This window comes from Larus michahellis, chromosome 3 (assembly GCF_964199755.1).
Source record: "Larus michahellis chromosome 3, bLarMic1.1, whole genome shotgun sequence".
NCBI classification, from domain to species: domain Eukaryota; kingdom Metazoa; phylum Chordata; class Aves; order Charadriiformes; family Laridae; genus Larus; species Larus michahellis.
This window is the reverse complement of record NC_133898.1, coordinates 65,869,248-65,886,448: the sequence shown is the minus strand read 5'-3', so window position 1 is coordinate 65,886,448 and position 17,201 is coordinate 65,869,248. Positions and strand designations below refer to the sequence as shown.

The 17,201-nt window shown below is 37.7% G+C and overlaps 1 protein-coding gene across 8 annotated transcripts in view; it reads left to right on the top strand.

Moving 5' to 3' along the window:
* Positions 1–17,201, top strand: part of ADGRG6 (adhesion G protein-coupled receptor G6) — a 112,183-nt gene that overhangs the window by 50,977 nt on the left and 44,005 nt on the right. For 4 of the 8 annotated variants that reach the window (XM_074580553.1, XM_074580560.1, XM_074580555.1 and 1 more), the window contains exons 5-9: positions 3,166–3,234; positions 6,319–6,402; positions 13,535–13,620; positions 14,979–15,031; positions 15,112–15,165. In XM_074580553.1, the coding sequence (XP_074436654.1) occupies positions 3,166–3,234; positions 6,319–6,402; positions 13,535–13,620; positions 14,979–15,031; positions 15,112–15,165 (346 nt within the window). The remainder of the gene's footprint in view (positions 1–3,165; positions 3,235–6,318; positions 6,403–13,534; positions 13,621–14,978; positions 15,032–15,111; positions 15,166–17,201) is intronic. The other 4 variants (XM_074580556.1, XM_074580561.1, XM_074580558.1 and 1 more) reach the window with 1 other exon arrangement.

Here is a 17,201-nt window from a genome sequence, read left to right as displayed (position 1 = left end):
AGGACTGCACAGTCCTGTGACACAAATGTAGTATCACGGCTGTGGTCATAGAAGCAATACACTGTTTTTCATTCCACAGCCTTATTCCTTGGATGTCATTGTTCATCAGTTTCCTTACAGCAGAACGTTATTTTAGGAAGCGTATATTAGCATTTATATGTTAGGCCCAGGTGTCTATACAAGCCGCTTTAAATGTATCCATATATAAGTCTTGTTATTTCCTCCAACTAAGCCTGTGAGAAAACTAACTCACTAGTCAGTCTTTTTCTTTTGAAGATGTTAAATCACTGCCTATGATACAGGCTTTCCTGAACCAGAGTATTTCCTAAAAGAAAATACTGGGTGCAGTGCCATTTCAAAAACGGTTACTAGTCCCAGAGATGGAATTGTTAGAATTTTCTTCCTTTCGTCTTCTTGAATAAAAGCCTTCATTGTAAAACCAGCCTTCAACAGGAGAGTTGATGAGTCAGGCTATCAACCATGAATAAACCACTGACAGTGAGGAGATGACTGTAACTGATTAGGCTTCATTTAGCAGCAATGGAAGGATTTATGCAGAAAAGAGGTTTTTGCACAGCTCCAATAATGCTTCCCCAGGAAGCGGCATGTAACTTGAAAAAAAACCAAACCAAGCATTTAGCAGTGATCTCAACATATCTGTGCCTGAACAGTGCTTACATTTTTCAAGGGGTATTATTTTCATAGTTTTTTCAGACAAAGCTTTTACAAGTAAATTTACAGAGCATAAAAACACTGGCAAATTGTTCCAGATAATCTTTTCATAGTTTTACCTTCTCCTAGTTTATTCCTTAGACTAATGTTTTCACAGCTGTGCAATCATGGTGGGGTGTTTCTGGAAGACTTGACAGAATTCTGTTTTTATTGCTGTACCTTTGCATGGCTTGCATTTAAAGGTATATGTACACAGCTTGGGTATCCGGACTAATTTTAAAACAAGTAGCCTAGGTAACGATAGCGGTGTCACACCACCAATTCAGAGCTCAGTGCGGTTGAACTGAGGAGCATTTAATCAACTTCTGGTGCTGATTTTGGAGCCTGCATTGGCTACACCCATAGGAGGATATGATCTACTCCATTTAAGGGTAATGTGGCTGCACGGCTGTCCATGCTTGCAATTGCATTTACTTCATGTACACTTCCTATGAGTTCTTCATTCCCAAAAAACAGAGGAATTCTTAATTTCGCTGTCACATTGAACTCAGGGTGGGATCTGTCTGCCTTAGGCAGCTGAGTGGTGTTTCAGGCTGGGCTAATTGCCCTCAGTGCTGTTTATAAATAGTGGAATGGAAAAGGCTGTTCCAAAGGTCAGTGCATCTCGTACTGGAGAAGACGTGTCAGTGAAGTCAGAAGTTTTTGCTGTAGGAGTGCCTGTTTCTGTCCACTGACTCTAAAGAAAGCCTAGCGTGACGAGCAGATACGGATGTCTGAGTTTTAGGTACCTGAAGTGGGTGAGATATATCACACGAAGTGTCCATGATACAGGTCCATATCTGCTGTTCATATTGCTGCCCGTGCCACTTGACTTCATGAAGTAGCCTATGCCAAGTGTCCGTTTGCATCCAAATCATTATTTTTTCTTTAGTGGACACTGAGGGAAAGTCTAGGCTGGACAGAATTCAACCCAATTAAAAATTAAAAAAGCTTATTGAATATATTAACTGAAAATGTTCCTCTAAAGTATACAGTCTTCTGACTTAAGTGTTTTGTAAAGTTGGATTGTTTTTTTTGTTTAGTTTCACCAAATCAAATCATGACCTTTTTTTTAGTTTCACCAAATCAAATCATGACCTTTTTTTAAAATCTCACTGCAGAAAATATGAAGGTCCACAGATTTTCCAAGCCAACTTTCATGTGATCTTTCCATGATACAGAACAAAGAGGAGATAACTTACAGCAGGTTTTGATATTGGCTGTTTAATATTAGCAAATATATTTTTTTGGGAAAAAAAAAAAATCTCCTGCAGGAGGTAGTATGTTAACTTAGAACATCCTTCCTGGAGTTCATAGGAAGTGTACCAAGGAAGTGAATTTTCCTGTATGCCTTAACCTACTGGGGGGGGGGGGATGGAGGGACGGACAGGACACGAAAAAAAAAACCCCAACCAACCAAAAAAAACAATCCTGAACTTTAAAATTTGTTGAGGATCACATGTTCTAAATTCTGCCCTATTTTTGTCGGCAGCACATGCAATGGTATCTGTGGCGTGACATGATTTCTGGGTCGAGGCGCCATGCTCCGGCTGCTCTTGCATCACAGGAAATGTTTCCCTAGCTATCTTTACGAGCTGCTGGGTGGTGGCCCTTTAATTTTATGGAAGGATACAATGTTTCATGAGAGAGCCTCATTGAATCAATATGGTTCTGAAGTCGAAAAGCAAAAGCCAAAAGGGCACCGCTCCCAGGAGGTTCAGGTTACGCCGTGCTCTATGGCCCTGTTATTTTCAATCCAGTGTATCTGCAGCTGAACCACTGAGATACGCAAAGTGTAATTATTGCAGTTTCAGCAGTTCCTTTTCTGTAGCCATTCTTATATGGCCTGGTTTTGTCTCCAGATCATCAAAGTCCGCGCATGTTGTTATGAATAATTCAGTAGAGATACAGACTTATAACATTATCTGCCTATAAATCATGCATACCAGAATATTAACCACGCCCACGCCCTGGGCAGAGGAACAAGTTTAATCACCTTTAATCTGGCTGGTGTCTGTCACAGGCAGATTACTCAGAAGTGTGTGGTGGGCAACCTGTGCTACAGCCGTGGAGCGTGGCTGCTTCTAAGGCACGCGTTATTACTCATGAAGATTGCATAAATCCTACGGCCATACTGACCCCTCTGCTTCAAGCCGTTTCACAGAGTACATGCAAGCTGCATTCATGTAATGCGATGTTATTTAGTGAAAGCTAAGAAAACCGAGGGAGGGTACACAAGTGACTGTAACTTGCAAGTCAGCAGGCTTTTCACGGATCCCTCAGCCGTAACAGAAAATGAAAACACATAAGTCTTACAGGCAAATGATGGTATCTGGTTTGCCACTGAGAGAAATTAGAAAAAGGACTGTGTCACTGCAGGATATGTTTTGAGACATGATAGTTTTACGCCCAGTAGCCAAACCTTTCTAATTATTTTACTTTCTTTTTCTAAAGGCTCATACCTAATTCCCTCTTCCACAATTGAACCAACCAGTTGTGCAAACCTGGGAAGCCTTTGCCAAGGTAAGAAACCCAGGTCATTTTCACAGTTTCATCTTTGTGAAACCTTTATTTTCCTTGGGGTTTTTATTCCATTTCTTTTTTATTATTGTTTCTAAAAGGGTGAACTGCAATATAAAATAGCAAGGAAAGGAATTCTTTAGTCTCATCAAGTGTGTGGGTGTCCTGTACGTACAATATGTGGAAAAAATGTGATCACTCCCTTGATAATACATTTACCAAATAGTCTCCATTATATCAAAACTGAATTAATTGACTGCTTTCATTTCTTTCTCCATCTCTTTTCCTCCTGCACATTTTGACAGTAAAATATTAACCAGGATAAGAAGTAGGTACATCTGTTAATAAAAAATGAGTAGATGTAAATAAAGGAAGTGACTCTTGGAAGGCTAAATACTTTGAAATTAGCAGGTAAAAATCAAACTACAAAATCCAGCAGCTATTAGTTACTGAAACATTTGTTACAGCATGTAGTGATGGTTTAATAATGTAAAAATCACCACATGTAAGTATTCATTAGGTGTCTTTAAAGGTCAGCTCAGCTGAATGCAAGGAATAGGTGAGCCCTAAAAAATTCCATGCCATGTAAATTGTTGAATGTGCAAGGACAGTTAATTTGTTCTGCTCTGCTGAGGGGCTGAAGTTCTATAAAAATGCTTGACATGAACAGCATCAGCCCATTTCTACAATACCTTCATGAATACCAACCTGCTAATGAGGTGGCATGCTATGTTAAACTTTAATCACAGCAGCAACTGCACCAAAAATAACGTCTAACTCTGTGACCCTTTTTAGGCTGAATGGTGAAAGGAGATAGGAGAGAATAAAATATAAAAAGGGGGGGAGGAAGTCTCAGAACTCTTTTCAAAACTGACATTTACAAGTAAATCAGATTTAGCTTAAAAATAAAAAAGAAAATGCACTCTGCTTGGGAAACAAGTAACAGAACTATGTCAGTCTTCAGTGTACTTCTCCCAGATTTACTGTAGTAAATTTGGTTCAGGTTCTCGGATCATATTGTACTGGTCTCCACAGGGGAAGGAAATGTCAGTTGTGTCCATAATCAAATTTCAAACAGTAATTTTTAGGTATCACATTCACAAAGCACAATATGATCTAAATACTGCTACTTGAATAGCTTAGGTAAAGGTGACAGCAGCAGTTACTCTGTATTAGTCTTTTTATATGTAAAGTGTAATGCAGCCACCATATAAAGAACTTCGTGTATTCTCTTGGAAGCAGTCTGAGCATTTTCCTCCATCAAAACGGTATGGTGTGAAAGGAGAGAGAATATCTTTCATTAGGCCAGCTAATACGGCTGCAGAAATGCACACACTTTCAGCGAAACAAACCTGCATTTCTAAAAGCCTCATCCTTTTTTCCAGCTTTATTAACTTGTCTAGTAGAAGATAGTGCCTCTAATAAAAGATGCTACCTTTCAAACTTGCCTCTCTTAACTTCTTAGACCATCGCATCTTCAATAAACACTATGAGTACTTTCTCAAAGGTAATACTCTTTCCTTCTCTGAAAACTGTTTGGTAAAGCATCACTGGTGTTCTGTGTGTGTCACTTAGGAAGTGGCAGATCGGATTTACCCTGTTCATCATCATCATCATTATTGTTGTAATAATGAAACTCATAAAAAGATGTGTGTCTCTTTATTTCTGTCAGCACTGCAGACTTATTTCAAGCTGAGAGGCCAGTTTGGATTCCTTTTTTGTTTGTTTGTTGTGTGTTGTGCAATAGCACCAGTAACAAAGTTTGTGGATGCCAGATTATGTCAGCTACAGTCTGGTTAAAGAGCCATTTTCTCCTTTATGCTTAGCAAATATTTTCATTCATTGGAAGATGCCTCCTTTAACAGTGTTGGCTGGAAGGTACAATCAGTAAGAAGCCTTATAACTTCTTTCTCAGGCAATATAGCCCTGAAGTTACATGGAAGAAGAGCTTTTTTGTGTTATAGAGCATCACTTTATATACTCACTTTCCCAGTTAGAACTTGTTTGCTGCAGTGTCCAGCTCTTCCTTCTCTTTCCCTAAGTTTCTTGTTTCACTGAAATCTGAACGTGAACCTGCTCCCTAAGCTGACACCTAAGTTTATGACTTTCAGACTCAAAAAGTTAGCTAAAACAACCTCACAAAAAATCAAAAGTGCAACATCTTGCCTAAAATACTATTGTTTAACCTTTCCAGGTTGGTTCTTAGTCAAAATCTGCAAAAGCCATGTAACACTGTGAGATTATACTGCACCAACCTTCAGATTTTAAAAAGAGTTTTCAGGAAAAAAGAAATCTGTCAGTGAGTGGATTTGCATTCCCTGGGAGTTACTAGCTAAAACTAAATTATTTTCCAAACTATTATTTGAAAATTTAATGGCATGATCTTTGAATTCCTTTAGCATGTATATCCTCCCAGTTCTCTAAGGGGGAAATTTACAGTTTTGGCTCCTCACTCAGATTTTGAAAAGTGTTCTAGCTGGTTCTCCCAGGAAACATTTGCCAGGGTTGTGTGGGATGACTCCTGTTAGTGTCGGTGGGAACAGTACAGCTGAGATCCTACATGAAGCTTTCAAAATATATATTCCACTTCAATTATTCCAAGTCTGATTTCAATTCTCTTTATTGTATGGAGTTCAATGGAGTTAATTGGATCCTTACATGGGCGTTTTAGTTTCGCATTTGTTTGTCATCTTCAGTCCCTGAGTAGGGACAATTATTCTTTTCACAAGCAATATTCTAAGTGCATGCGTCTTAGAACTCATAAGATCTATTTTCTGGTCTTTGCACAGCTGTTTGGATCTGAAACTCTCATAAGAGGATTTTGAGTTTATGAAAGCAGTACAGGGCTGATCTTGCAAACCTTACACTGGCAAAACTCCCACTGAAGTCAGTGAAAGTGCAAGATTGGGACCTCAGTTCAAATCCATTCATCACTTTGTGCAGAAAAAATAATGTGTTTATTTAACATTTATGGCATTGTGTGTAGATGGTTTCATTTTACATTGTCATGCGTTGTTCCCATTTTGTCTTACCTTATTAACATTCATATTTCATTCAAGTTCACCTCTTTCTCATCTTTATTACCAGCTACTGTAAATGCTACTACTCCTACACCACCCACTGTCACCACTAACATGCCCGATACTAATAGAAACGATAAGCCAAACAATGGTAAGAAATCCTGTGTTACATTTTTCCTTGTACTGTATCTAGAACAAATTTATTGTATTTTAAGGTGTGTTTTTCATCGTATCATAATGTCAAGGGTCATGTCTCAGTTCTGATCTCATTTACACTGAAATAAATCTGAAGAAACTTCACAGGACCACGTAAGAGGGGTGTAAATGAGAACAGAACCAAACTCAGTGTTTATTTATATCATGTTTACCTGGCTCTTGTATGAAAGGGACTCACTTTGTGCCACCCGTTTTATTTACCCATGCAAAGAATTAGGGGAGAGAGAGGGATTTTAAAAAAGGGTCCGAGAAGAACCATGCTATTGAAATGTTTTAAGGCCGCAGGTTATGAGGCATTGTGTAGCTCCCACTTGTGCAGCCAGGGTGGTAGGATGCTGGGATTGTCTGTTCCTCACAAGTCAGGCGCAGGAGCCAAATGGAATCGTTCCTATGGAGCAAAGCCACTTCCACTGAGTCAACAGGAATCTTTCCACTGACTTCAAGAAGAGCTGGATCAGACTTTACTAGGGAAAATGTTGACAGTATCAGATATCGTTTACTTTTCATTTAGAAAGATTAAGGGAAAAAATAAGGTAGTAAATGAGCCTATTATTAGCACAGGAAAAAAAGCAGGGATTTCTTTTGAGGTTTTCTCAAATTCTGTGATATCACTGTCTCCTAGAGACTGAGCATCATTTTGTGAGGTGTTGCTGAAATATTCATTAGTTTGTTAAAGATAGTTGTTAAACATTATTAACAACACAAAGATAGATTTCTGCAATTTTCAACTGAGGCTTAAGGGTATTTTTTGTAAAGATTTGTTTTTTCAGTGTGCTCCACAGAAATAAATTAGAATCTGGGAGGTTTTCGTGGGTTGTTTTGTTTTGTTTTGTTTTGTTCGGTTTTTCCCAAATGCATCAATTTTTACTGTAGGATTTAAAATTCTTGGAGTATTTTTTCTCTTGGCAGACCATTTCTTATACATTAACAACCAGGCAGTACAGCAGACAATTTGAAAGAATTTATCTGAATTCAGCCTTTTTGGATTATTTACTAAGCAGTAGAATTAAAAAGAAAATATTGAAAAATTCTTCAAAATCGTGCTTTTTTGTTTTTGTGGAGCCACTCATTCTGTGTTCTCCATGAGCAGTTCACTCTGATTTTTGTAACTACAGAGGAGGTGAATGCCTTATTAATGTTAGTATGAATAAAAACTGGACAATTAAGTCCTCTCTTTGGCTTTGAAACTCCCAAGAGAAAGTAGAAAGACTAAGAAAAATAAGCCAAATTCATTTAGAGTAGAAGTAAATTAAACTTTCACTCAGCTAACTGGTGTCATTTCCCACACTTGGTAAAGTTGATTTTTGCACCAAGAGCAGACAGCCAAGAACAGACAGTGAAGTTGCATATATTTTCTTTAATCCATTAACTATATGGCTTACTACACACAGACCTGCAGGAATTCAGACTTCCTGCTACGGTTATCTTCAGAACGAAGAGAAATTCACCTGAATCCTCACATTCGCATCTACAGAAGCAGCAAGAATCTAAGATAGAAGGGGTCAAAACCATAGGGATTATCTCAACCCCAATTATTTGGCCAGTGAAACAAAGGCCTCTTCGTTTCAGTAAAAACTCAGCAGATGAGAAACCAGAGAGAAAAAACACACACAGCTTGTTTCTTCCAACTATGTCCACATCAGCTGCTTCTGAGGACAGCAGCAATTATACCTTGGCTGTTTTTACAGAAAAAATCAGCCTAGATAATACTGCGATGAATCAGTTACCGAATGAAAATATTTTGAATTATTCTAGAAGTTCATTTCGTGGCACTTCTGATGCAGCAGATGCTGTTACAGAGCCTTCCGTGAATGCAGCAGTTCCTCTTCTTCAAAGCAGAAGTCCAAATGCAGAGCTAGCACGGACTTTGGCAGATGGGCTGGATCATTCTGATTCTGAGTCAGCGTTCCACTCTCCCGTTAGCAGCAGCAGCACTGCTTACGAACACAAAAAAGAAACTGTGTGGATTTCATCCTCCAACAGCGGCACAATCAATGTCATACATATAAGTAGCGTCTTGGAGCCTGTGACTTGGTGGAGTGAGACTGTACTTCAGCATCAGACCACCTCTGACATTCAAGAAGACAGACATCATTCTCTTTCTAGCTTATCTATATCACTTATGGAGGAGAAATCATCATTTCAAAAAAGTAGTCTAGATTCGCTAGACTTTGCACCTGAAAATTTTTACCTGGAAATGACAGAAGGCAATGCTGATAGGAAAATTTTTTCTATGTTAGCAGCAAACAGTGAATTTCAGTTCAGAAAATCTACACATATTAAGGAAGATCACTCAGGAGGCATTACTGATTCACCATCTGTGGAGACTCCACATGCAAACCCAACAACTTTTTTTCAAAACATGAAAAAAACATACACAAAACTTATGCCTGACATCCAACTGACAAATTCAGTCCTAGGAGACAGTAGAGAATTACTAACATTTTCAGCGCTTCTGTTAGGAACAGGCTGGACAAGCTCAGCATTTAAGCGTGTTGCAATGACCCTGCCTGTTTATCAACAATCGTCAACTGACATCTATTTGGAAAGTGGCAGCATATTTATATCTAATACCGATTACTGGTCTCATTATTTAAAACATTCAGTATATTTTCAAAAGCCAAGTGAGACCCTTAGAAAAGAAGTACTGGAGAAAAATTTAGATGCATTTCATGACAGTAATGAAAATGAAGAGCCATCTTTTTCCATATTAGATCCGGAGTACATGAATAGAGTTGACAACCACTGGGACTCAGGGTACTTTGATTTTACAACAAAATATGTAGATATTTCCCCTTCTTTAACAGCAAGTTACTGGACTGTTTCCTATCATCTGAAAGAGGCATCTCAGGTGTTTTCTGGGGAGCCATCAGAAAATTGGTGGCTCTCATTTAATAAACTGCTTTCTTCCCCAACAGAGAGATTGCCATCCATCAGTTTATCTACTAAATCTGACAGTATCTCTGAAGAAACATCTGCCATTAAATTATTAGGTCACAGGGCTGAAGAAATGAACTTTAGTCATGCATCAGCTTTGGAAGCACAGGTCTTTAGTTCATTTATTCTGGGCCTTTCAAAGAAAATTTCAGAAAGTAATGGCAGGACAATGTTGCAGTCAGCAGTGAACTTTGCAAACCTAACCATGTCTTCAAACAGTGATTTTTATTTTGATTTTCCTTTCCCTTCCCTGGAAGCACCTTTGAGTCAACCCTCTGTACAGGTACAGGTAAGTCCCTTTGATAAGGTACTTGAAAACTCCACAGAATATTTGATATTTGATAGTTTGCATATGCAAACTGGAACTGATATAGTAAGTGATGAAACCAACACAGCCTTCCTCAACAATAGGCAGCAGCTTGTTTCTATCCTTCCAACGCATTCAGGAACCCAGCCTTCGTGTTCAAGGGATAGCCAAGCCGCTTTCTTGGCAGTTAAGAGTTTGATAAACAGTACAAGAACACATGGATCACCACAGTCTCAAAGTCTTTCAGTGAATGATGCTGTAACAAATACCATCGATAAAGCAAGAAGTAAAGTTCAAATAGATGCAGGTGTTTTTTTAAAAAACATCTGTTCAATGAGTTCTGACTTCCTTCCAATGACATTGTCTTTGGAATTAAGGCACCTTCTTCATTCAAACTCAAAATTCAGAGTCAGTGTACCTCCTAACATCTATGCCACACCTCCACTCCCACAAAGTTTTCAGGATCATCTTGATACAATTTCTCCAAGCCTGATCCCTCAGTGGGATGTAGCAGAGTTAAGCTTGCCAACAGTAACACCAAGAAGTCATCTAACTGTTTTAGAACAAAACTCTGTTGAAAATCAAGGGGAGAGCCTGAGATACTCTCTATGGGCAGTAGAACAAAAAATCATTACTGATAATGAAGACATAAGGAATTCTGCTGTTCTGACACCAACAAACATATTGAGGCTTTCCCAATGGGATTCAGAAGGGGAGGGGCCTGGATCCTTTACCAAGCACAGGGAAGGAATGTCTTCTCTGAATATTGTTAGTACTCATGCCTTGGATTTTGAAAATGCTGATTATGGACATTTTGCAAATCTCTCTTCTATTTTGGAGTCATCAAGAACTGCAATAATGAATGATGCGATACCTTTGCCATCTTCATACAGTGGACTTATTATTGAGCACAAAGAGACCATCTTGAAGGGCAGTCTGACAACACCTGCAGCAGCAATCCATCACTCTTTCATGCAGTCCCAAATGCCAGTTTCTTCTGTAACGTACCATCAGTCATCAGTTTCGGCACATGTTCATTCCTTGGCCAATTTGCCATCTGGGACAAGGCAAAATACCACCCTTTATCCACCACTGAATCAACTTACTAGCTCTCCTACAGTCTCTTTATCTTGTTTGTGTTACTCCTTCACTGAGCTGGGCTGCCTGTGTCCACCTGAGGTCAACTACAGTATGTCAAGTCATCAAGTTAGATGTAGAAAAAAAAATAGATCATCTTATCTATTAGATATTTAATTGGTAGACTGAACATAGAAGTAGCTGGCTTTCATCCTTTAGATATAGATCCATTTAGCATATGAAAAGATTTTGGAATAGTAATTTAATTACAGTAGAAGGGAATTTGTAACATCGTAGTGATAGTAAATGTCATTAATGTGTGATTTCTAATTTTTGTGTACTTCTCTAAGAGAGCTCTCATGAGACTGTGAGGATAATATATTGGTCTGCCATGTATTTTATATATTTTTATGCTATTTTATTGTTTGAGACTGGATGAATGTTTCTCACCTATGTTATTCGTATATTTTTGAGGATTTAACTTTCAAAAAACAAAGATTTTCCAAAAGAAACTTTTGGATAATTTGCCTAATGGAATTAAAAAAAAAAACCCCAACCTTATCCGGGTATTTCATTGATCATTATAACTGTGTAGTTGGTGGTGGGTGTGGGAAGAATTGTTTTTCCAAATCCTTTTTTCAAATTATCTTTGGCTACTTTTCATCAATTTTCTGCCCATAACAATATTTTTTTTTCATTCAGCATTTTGAGGTGGGATTTCCACTGTTTAATTTGGATAGTGAGAAATCATTTTTAGTTTTTGCAATCTGCCACTGCAGTCTCCTGAGAGTGTTTAAAAATGTAGATTAGTTCTTTGTTCTTGTTCTTTTTTTGCCTCATTAAAACATGCTTTGGGTCACCATCTGGCGGAGATCTTGAAGCTGTTGACTAGTTTATAGTTACTAAGTTTGATTTTAAAAATACTTTGCATATTCCTATATTAAGGTAATTTTGTCCATATACATAATTATATAAATGAGATTATAATTATATATATGATTATATATGAATGTGTAAGAATATATATAATGCACACTTTCTGTATGTGTGTATCTGTATAGCACATATAAAAGGTACATTATACATATAAAATTGAATATATGTATATACAGAGATATATACATATAAATGAGATCCAAGTCTTGCAAGTATTTAAACTTGCCCAAAGTCCAGTTTCTACTTTCAAAGACTTATTTTTTCTCTTTTGTATTTGAAACTATCACAGTAATAATAACAAACTAAAAAGTATTTTCAGATTAAACTGCACACCAGTTTTGTGTGCCTGCTGAGTTAAGGGAGGAAAAAAAAGAAAATAAATCAAAAAGCAAGCAAGTTCACTCTACTCATATCTAAAATTTAATCATAGCTTACCAAAGAAGGTAACTGGTAAACCACCACCCTGCAAGAAATTGATTCTTTAGTATTTTATTGCAGAGGGATTTTCATAATAATCGTGGTGATCATATGACCAATTCCGTAATGAAAAGAAAGAACACTACTCAAACGAGCTCATGAATAGGATAATAACCAATATATACAATTAAATTGGAAAATACTGACTTCAAATTTTTTTCCAGATACTTTTATTTCAAGCTCTTGTGAAAGGATTATCTAGTCGTAATATGATGAAATTTGCTTCACCAAGAATAAAAGGACTTTTATTCAGGCTAAGAAAGATAGAGCAGTTCCTTTACAATCAAGAGACAGAAAGGGATTTCTGTATAAATGTTGTCATGTCCTGTTCTGTCTTATGTAGTCTCTGTAAGATTTACATAAGATTTATATAAATACATGTATCCGTGATCAAGACTCACAGCTCCATTTGGTAACAGCCCTGAACCAAGCAATGCCACATGTGCGGATACATGCAAGTGATTTGATCCAGAAGCTTTTAAACCTCCCCCGCATCCTGGGAAATTTTATCCAACTGGAGCGTACAGAATTTTTCATAGCTTAGTGAAAAAAAATTTGACTTGTGAAAAGCAGAGGTTTTTAACACAAAGTGTAACTACGAGATGATTTGATGTTATTTATTAGATGTGAAACCTTGTAATGCTGCCTACGAACTCAGGAGCTTAAAGAGAATTTATATTTACCCGGTGCCATTTCAAAACATTTTTACCAAAATTAATTTTGTAAAGCTAATGTGGGTTCTTCTACTCTCTGGCCATCACCAGAGAGAGAGCAAAGACTGTACTGTGAAAACAGGGGCTGGATATCCCTTCGCCCATCTAATTCTGTCCTCAGTTATCTTGTTACTTTCAATTGATGAGTCTTACCTGCGCTCACAAAGTTTTAAGTCTAATCTGCAGCGGTTGAATTATGGATCGTAACAATATGACTGAAAGGAAAATTTATACAAGTTACAGACTTTAATAATTATGATTATTTTTTAAATTCATGACACTTTCATGATCCTGATTTTACACAGCGTGTTAAAGGCATATGCAAAATACTACCCATACGTACATTGTTTGTGAGTTTCCATGTCACATTTCAAGTGTCTCCAAAAATATGGAGGGGGTGGGAATTTTTGTCTAATTCAACAGGACTAGCAAGAATGCTAGTCGGGACTAGCCCACAGGGCTTGTTCACTCCAAATTTGTATAATGCCAACAAGAACTTGAGGTGTCCTTGTATCTTGAGTTCAGCCCAATCTTTATATTCATCATGAAACTAAAGTCTCATTATTAAAAATGTAAATTTGCTCAGTTTCTAACATTATAATGCTGTTTTTAATGGACAGGTGGGCTATTCTACAGGATATCTATAACTGTCTTTAGTTCCAACTCCAACTCAGTGTCAAAAGTACATGAAGTGGTTGCAGAATGGGTAAGTTAAGTTTTCTTTCCTGTGTGATTGCTTATATGAATCTGCCCCAATGATGTTACCAATCTGAAAAGAAAAAAAAAAGAGAGAATATAAAATAAATTCTTAAATTAATATATGTTCTCTGAAGATCATTCTATTAATGAATTCAGATCTAGCTGGGGCTGTTAGGCACGATGGATAAAATTTTGTAATGTCTCCACTATACTAGCCACCTTCTTAAGAAATGTAGATACTAGTTGAGATATTTTGGAAAGTATGGAGAAATCAGCATTGTCCACTGAAAGAGGTAGATGTCTAAATTCCAACATCACCATACAGAGCAAAATTTTTCTCACCAGATGCTAACGTGGTTTTGAAGTTATATTGTGATAGCAATAATAATAATAAAAAAAAATAAGCAGTGTTCATTTGTATGAAGCAATACATTTTTCCAATTTACCCTGATATTCTCTACTTCAGAAGTCTTCTGCCATAAGTTGTTGGGGTTTCTAGTAGCCCCTGGTTTTAAAACACATTTTAGGAGATATAAGCTCCTTTCTGGGCCCTCTGGGTGAAGAATTCTTGAAGTTCCTGCCTTTGAAAGTTCCTCCTGTCTGAATACAGAAAATTCTGACCTTTTTGATAGTTCAGGTAGTGGCACTCACACAATCTGTAAGTAATCTTTATACCAACTACTTACATGAAAATATGATGTCATAAATATATTTGTTTTTCTTTCAATAAACCTAGAGACTTTCAGATTTCAGAAGCTAAGGAAACCACCTGTAGTCATCTACAAACCAGAAATGCAGCCATCCACACCTGCCAAGGTTGTTCTCTTAGCAGCAGTAGCCAGGCGAAGTACGTAGATGCCTGAGCCAAAGAATCGAGAGAGGTGTCACTTGGCCCTAGCAGAGTTTGCAAAAGGGTCTCCCAGGGGGAAAACTGAGTAGCCGTTGCCCATTCAGAATAAACAGTACAAATAACATCATAGGTTCATAGACTTTGAGGTGAAAATTGACCCTGTTGTTTTGCTAGTAAGTCTTTTCTAATGGAAGTGTTTCTGAGAATTTAAGATGAGGAAGAGATGGAGAAAAGGAAAAGTTTGGCATCCTGTGCACTCACCTATTCACTGTGTCGTGACCTTATAGAGATTTCCTTCTGTCAGTAAAAAAGCCCATATCTCTCACTACCAGTTTTACATCTATATAACAGTCACCTCACTGAAATGGGAAGGTGTTCTCTTTGCTTTGAAAAACTGAAGGGGATTTCTCAAGGGGGAGAAAGGTGAAATTATTCTATATCTTAAGCAACAAAGAACTCCAAAGAACAAGAAGACATCTCACCATTCATGTGCTCAATGTCTTCCTGTTTTTCAGCTAAACCGCACTTTCCAGAACTGGAATTACACTGTGTATGTGGTCAATATCAGGTAAATGAAGGGGGAAGATGTTTATGCTATGTTCCTTTTGAGAATTATCCCACCCTAATTAATGTTTATTTCTCTCATAGCATCCACCCTGGCTCCATAAAAGAAGGAGCAAGAGCAAAAAGAAGTATTAAAAGGTAACATTTTAAAGAGTTTTTCTTGATAGAGGCAACAGCTGCTATTACAAGTAGCTTTACAACAGGCTTTATTGTCTATTATTGGATTCAGAATTCATTGTCTATCATTGGGTATATGCTGCCAGTCTGTAAATATTAGACTGCTGGCAAGCTGAGTGCTCTGGATGTGCTCAGAAACCTAATACTGATTATCGTGTTTGTTTTCACTTAAAACCTACCAAGCTTTAAACCTCAACGGATCATTTTTTCAGAGTTCAGGTTTCGTCCATCACAAAACTGAATAGACATATCACGTATATGTGGTATAGTACACCCGGCTTTCTTTAGCAACAAGCTTTGGTACACTGGTATCTATCCACTGTCACTGTATTTATTCTCTTGAACCAGAGCCTTTTGAGTTAACAGACATCTTACTAGATGCAAAAAACTGAAAAATCATACTAGAATTGAAAGCCAAGCTAGTGTGAGTTAAACTATTTACCATATGCTCTCATTTCCTGACTTCTGCTGGGCTCGGAGGGATTGGAGTTGGGATGGCTTCAAAGGCAGCCAAAGAAAGTTAGATGGGTCACACCCCCTGAAAATTGGGCCTCAGGGGATTTCTTTGAAAGCAGCAGCGTGATTTCTGAGGTTTATGTGGGGAGGGAGTGAATCTTAGGACCAAATTAAGGAGAGGAAACCAAAACATAATTAGTCTTGTGAGGAAGGGGCAACAAGTGAGTATGGGATGTATCTGTTTGCAGTGTAGGCAAAAGTCCTGTAGGAAAGGACTTTGCTGACTCCTGAGAACTACCATGATAACAGCTGGGCTTTTTAATTTCAGAGATAGCCCAATATTCCCAGTTTACCCTCAGGAAGTAGTTACTGGTGCTTCCAGTTTTCTACAGAGTTTACCTAAATGTGAAAAGATTTGTAAATGGTACTATCTCCTTCCCACACACCCACAGCAGAAAGACAGCTTTTATGGGCAAAACCATTTAACTGGTGTAGTGTAAACTCAGTCTCTGAATGGACTATTTTGCTGCTTGACCTACATTTATAGTAGGGTGTAGTGATGTGGGTGGGATTCTTTTTCACACTTCTAAATGATACAGTTATGCCAGAAAAACCTTTTAAGTGGAGACCTTGCCTTGGGTCTTGCTGACAACCCAAGACTGCTGAGGAATGTAAAGCTTTCCCCATCCTTATTCCTGTCTCTTTTACGTGACTAGCAGCCCAGTTTGTCTGCCTCTGTTCTCTCCTAGTCTGCACACCTGATTTCTTCTCATCTCACCTTCCCACTATCCTGTCCTCTGGATTTTGTTTCTTCTCCCTGGTCTGTAAAAAAAAGGAGTTGAAGAGGGAGAAATTATTCCAGTAATTCCCTTTCCCTGACGTATATCACTGTTATGGGGAAGTTACCCCATTCCTATTTACTTTGCTCATCATATGTAATTTCAGAGGCAATGGAATTACGTATTCATAAAAAGCCATAAAGGTTTTCAAGGGAGGCCTGGTCTAATGAGAAACTATTCTTCTCATGGGCTGTAGTGCACTTTATGTCAAGGCCAAATGGCATTTTATCATCATTCTGAATAATTTAGTATAAATACTAATCATGTGTCATAAAATGTTATTGTTCTCCAAATAATCAGAATCGTTATGCTGTGCATGTTTTCTTAGAAAAAGAAAAAAAAAGAGAAGTTAAGATTCTGCCCAACCTAGCAACCCAGTTGGAGTAACATGGGGATAATTAAAAATTTAATTGAGCTACGTGATATGTGACTAACAAAAATTACACTTTTTACACATCGTGTATGCACATTTACATGTATCAAAATACATGTACATGGGATTTTTTTTGCTGTTTTTTCCTGTATTTTTCATGTCTTCCATATATTTTCATGCATTTCACAGGAGAAACTTTTGAGAAAAGTTGGCGTTCTTCCAGCTTTAGGTCTTCTGAGTATATGTCTACTGTTGTACATTGCTTCCCTTCTGAAACAAAGGAAAGATCAATTTCCCTGTAGTCTTCAGTGTTCTTGGGTTTAGTCACT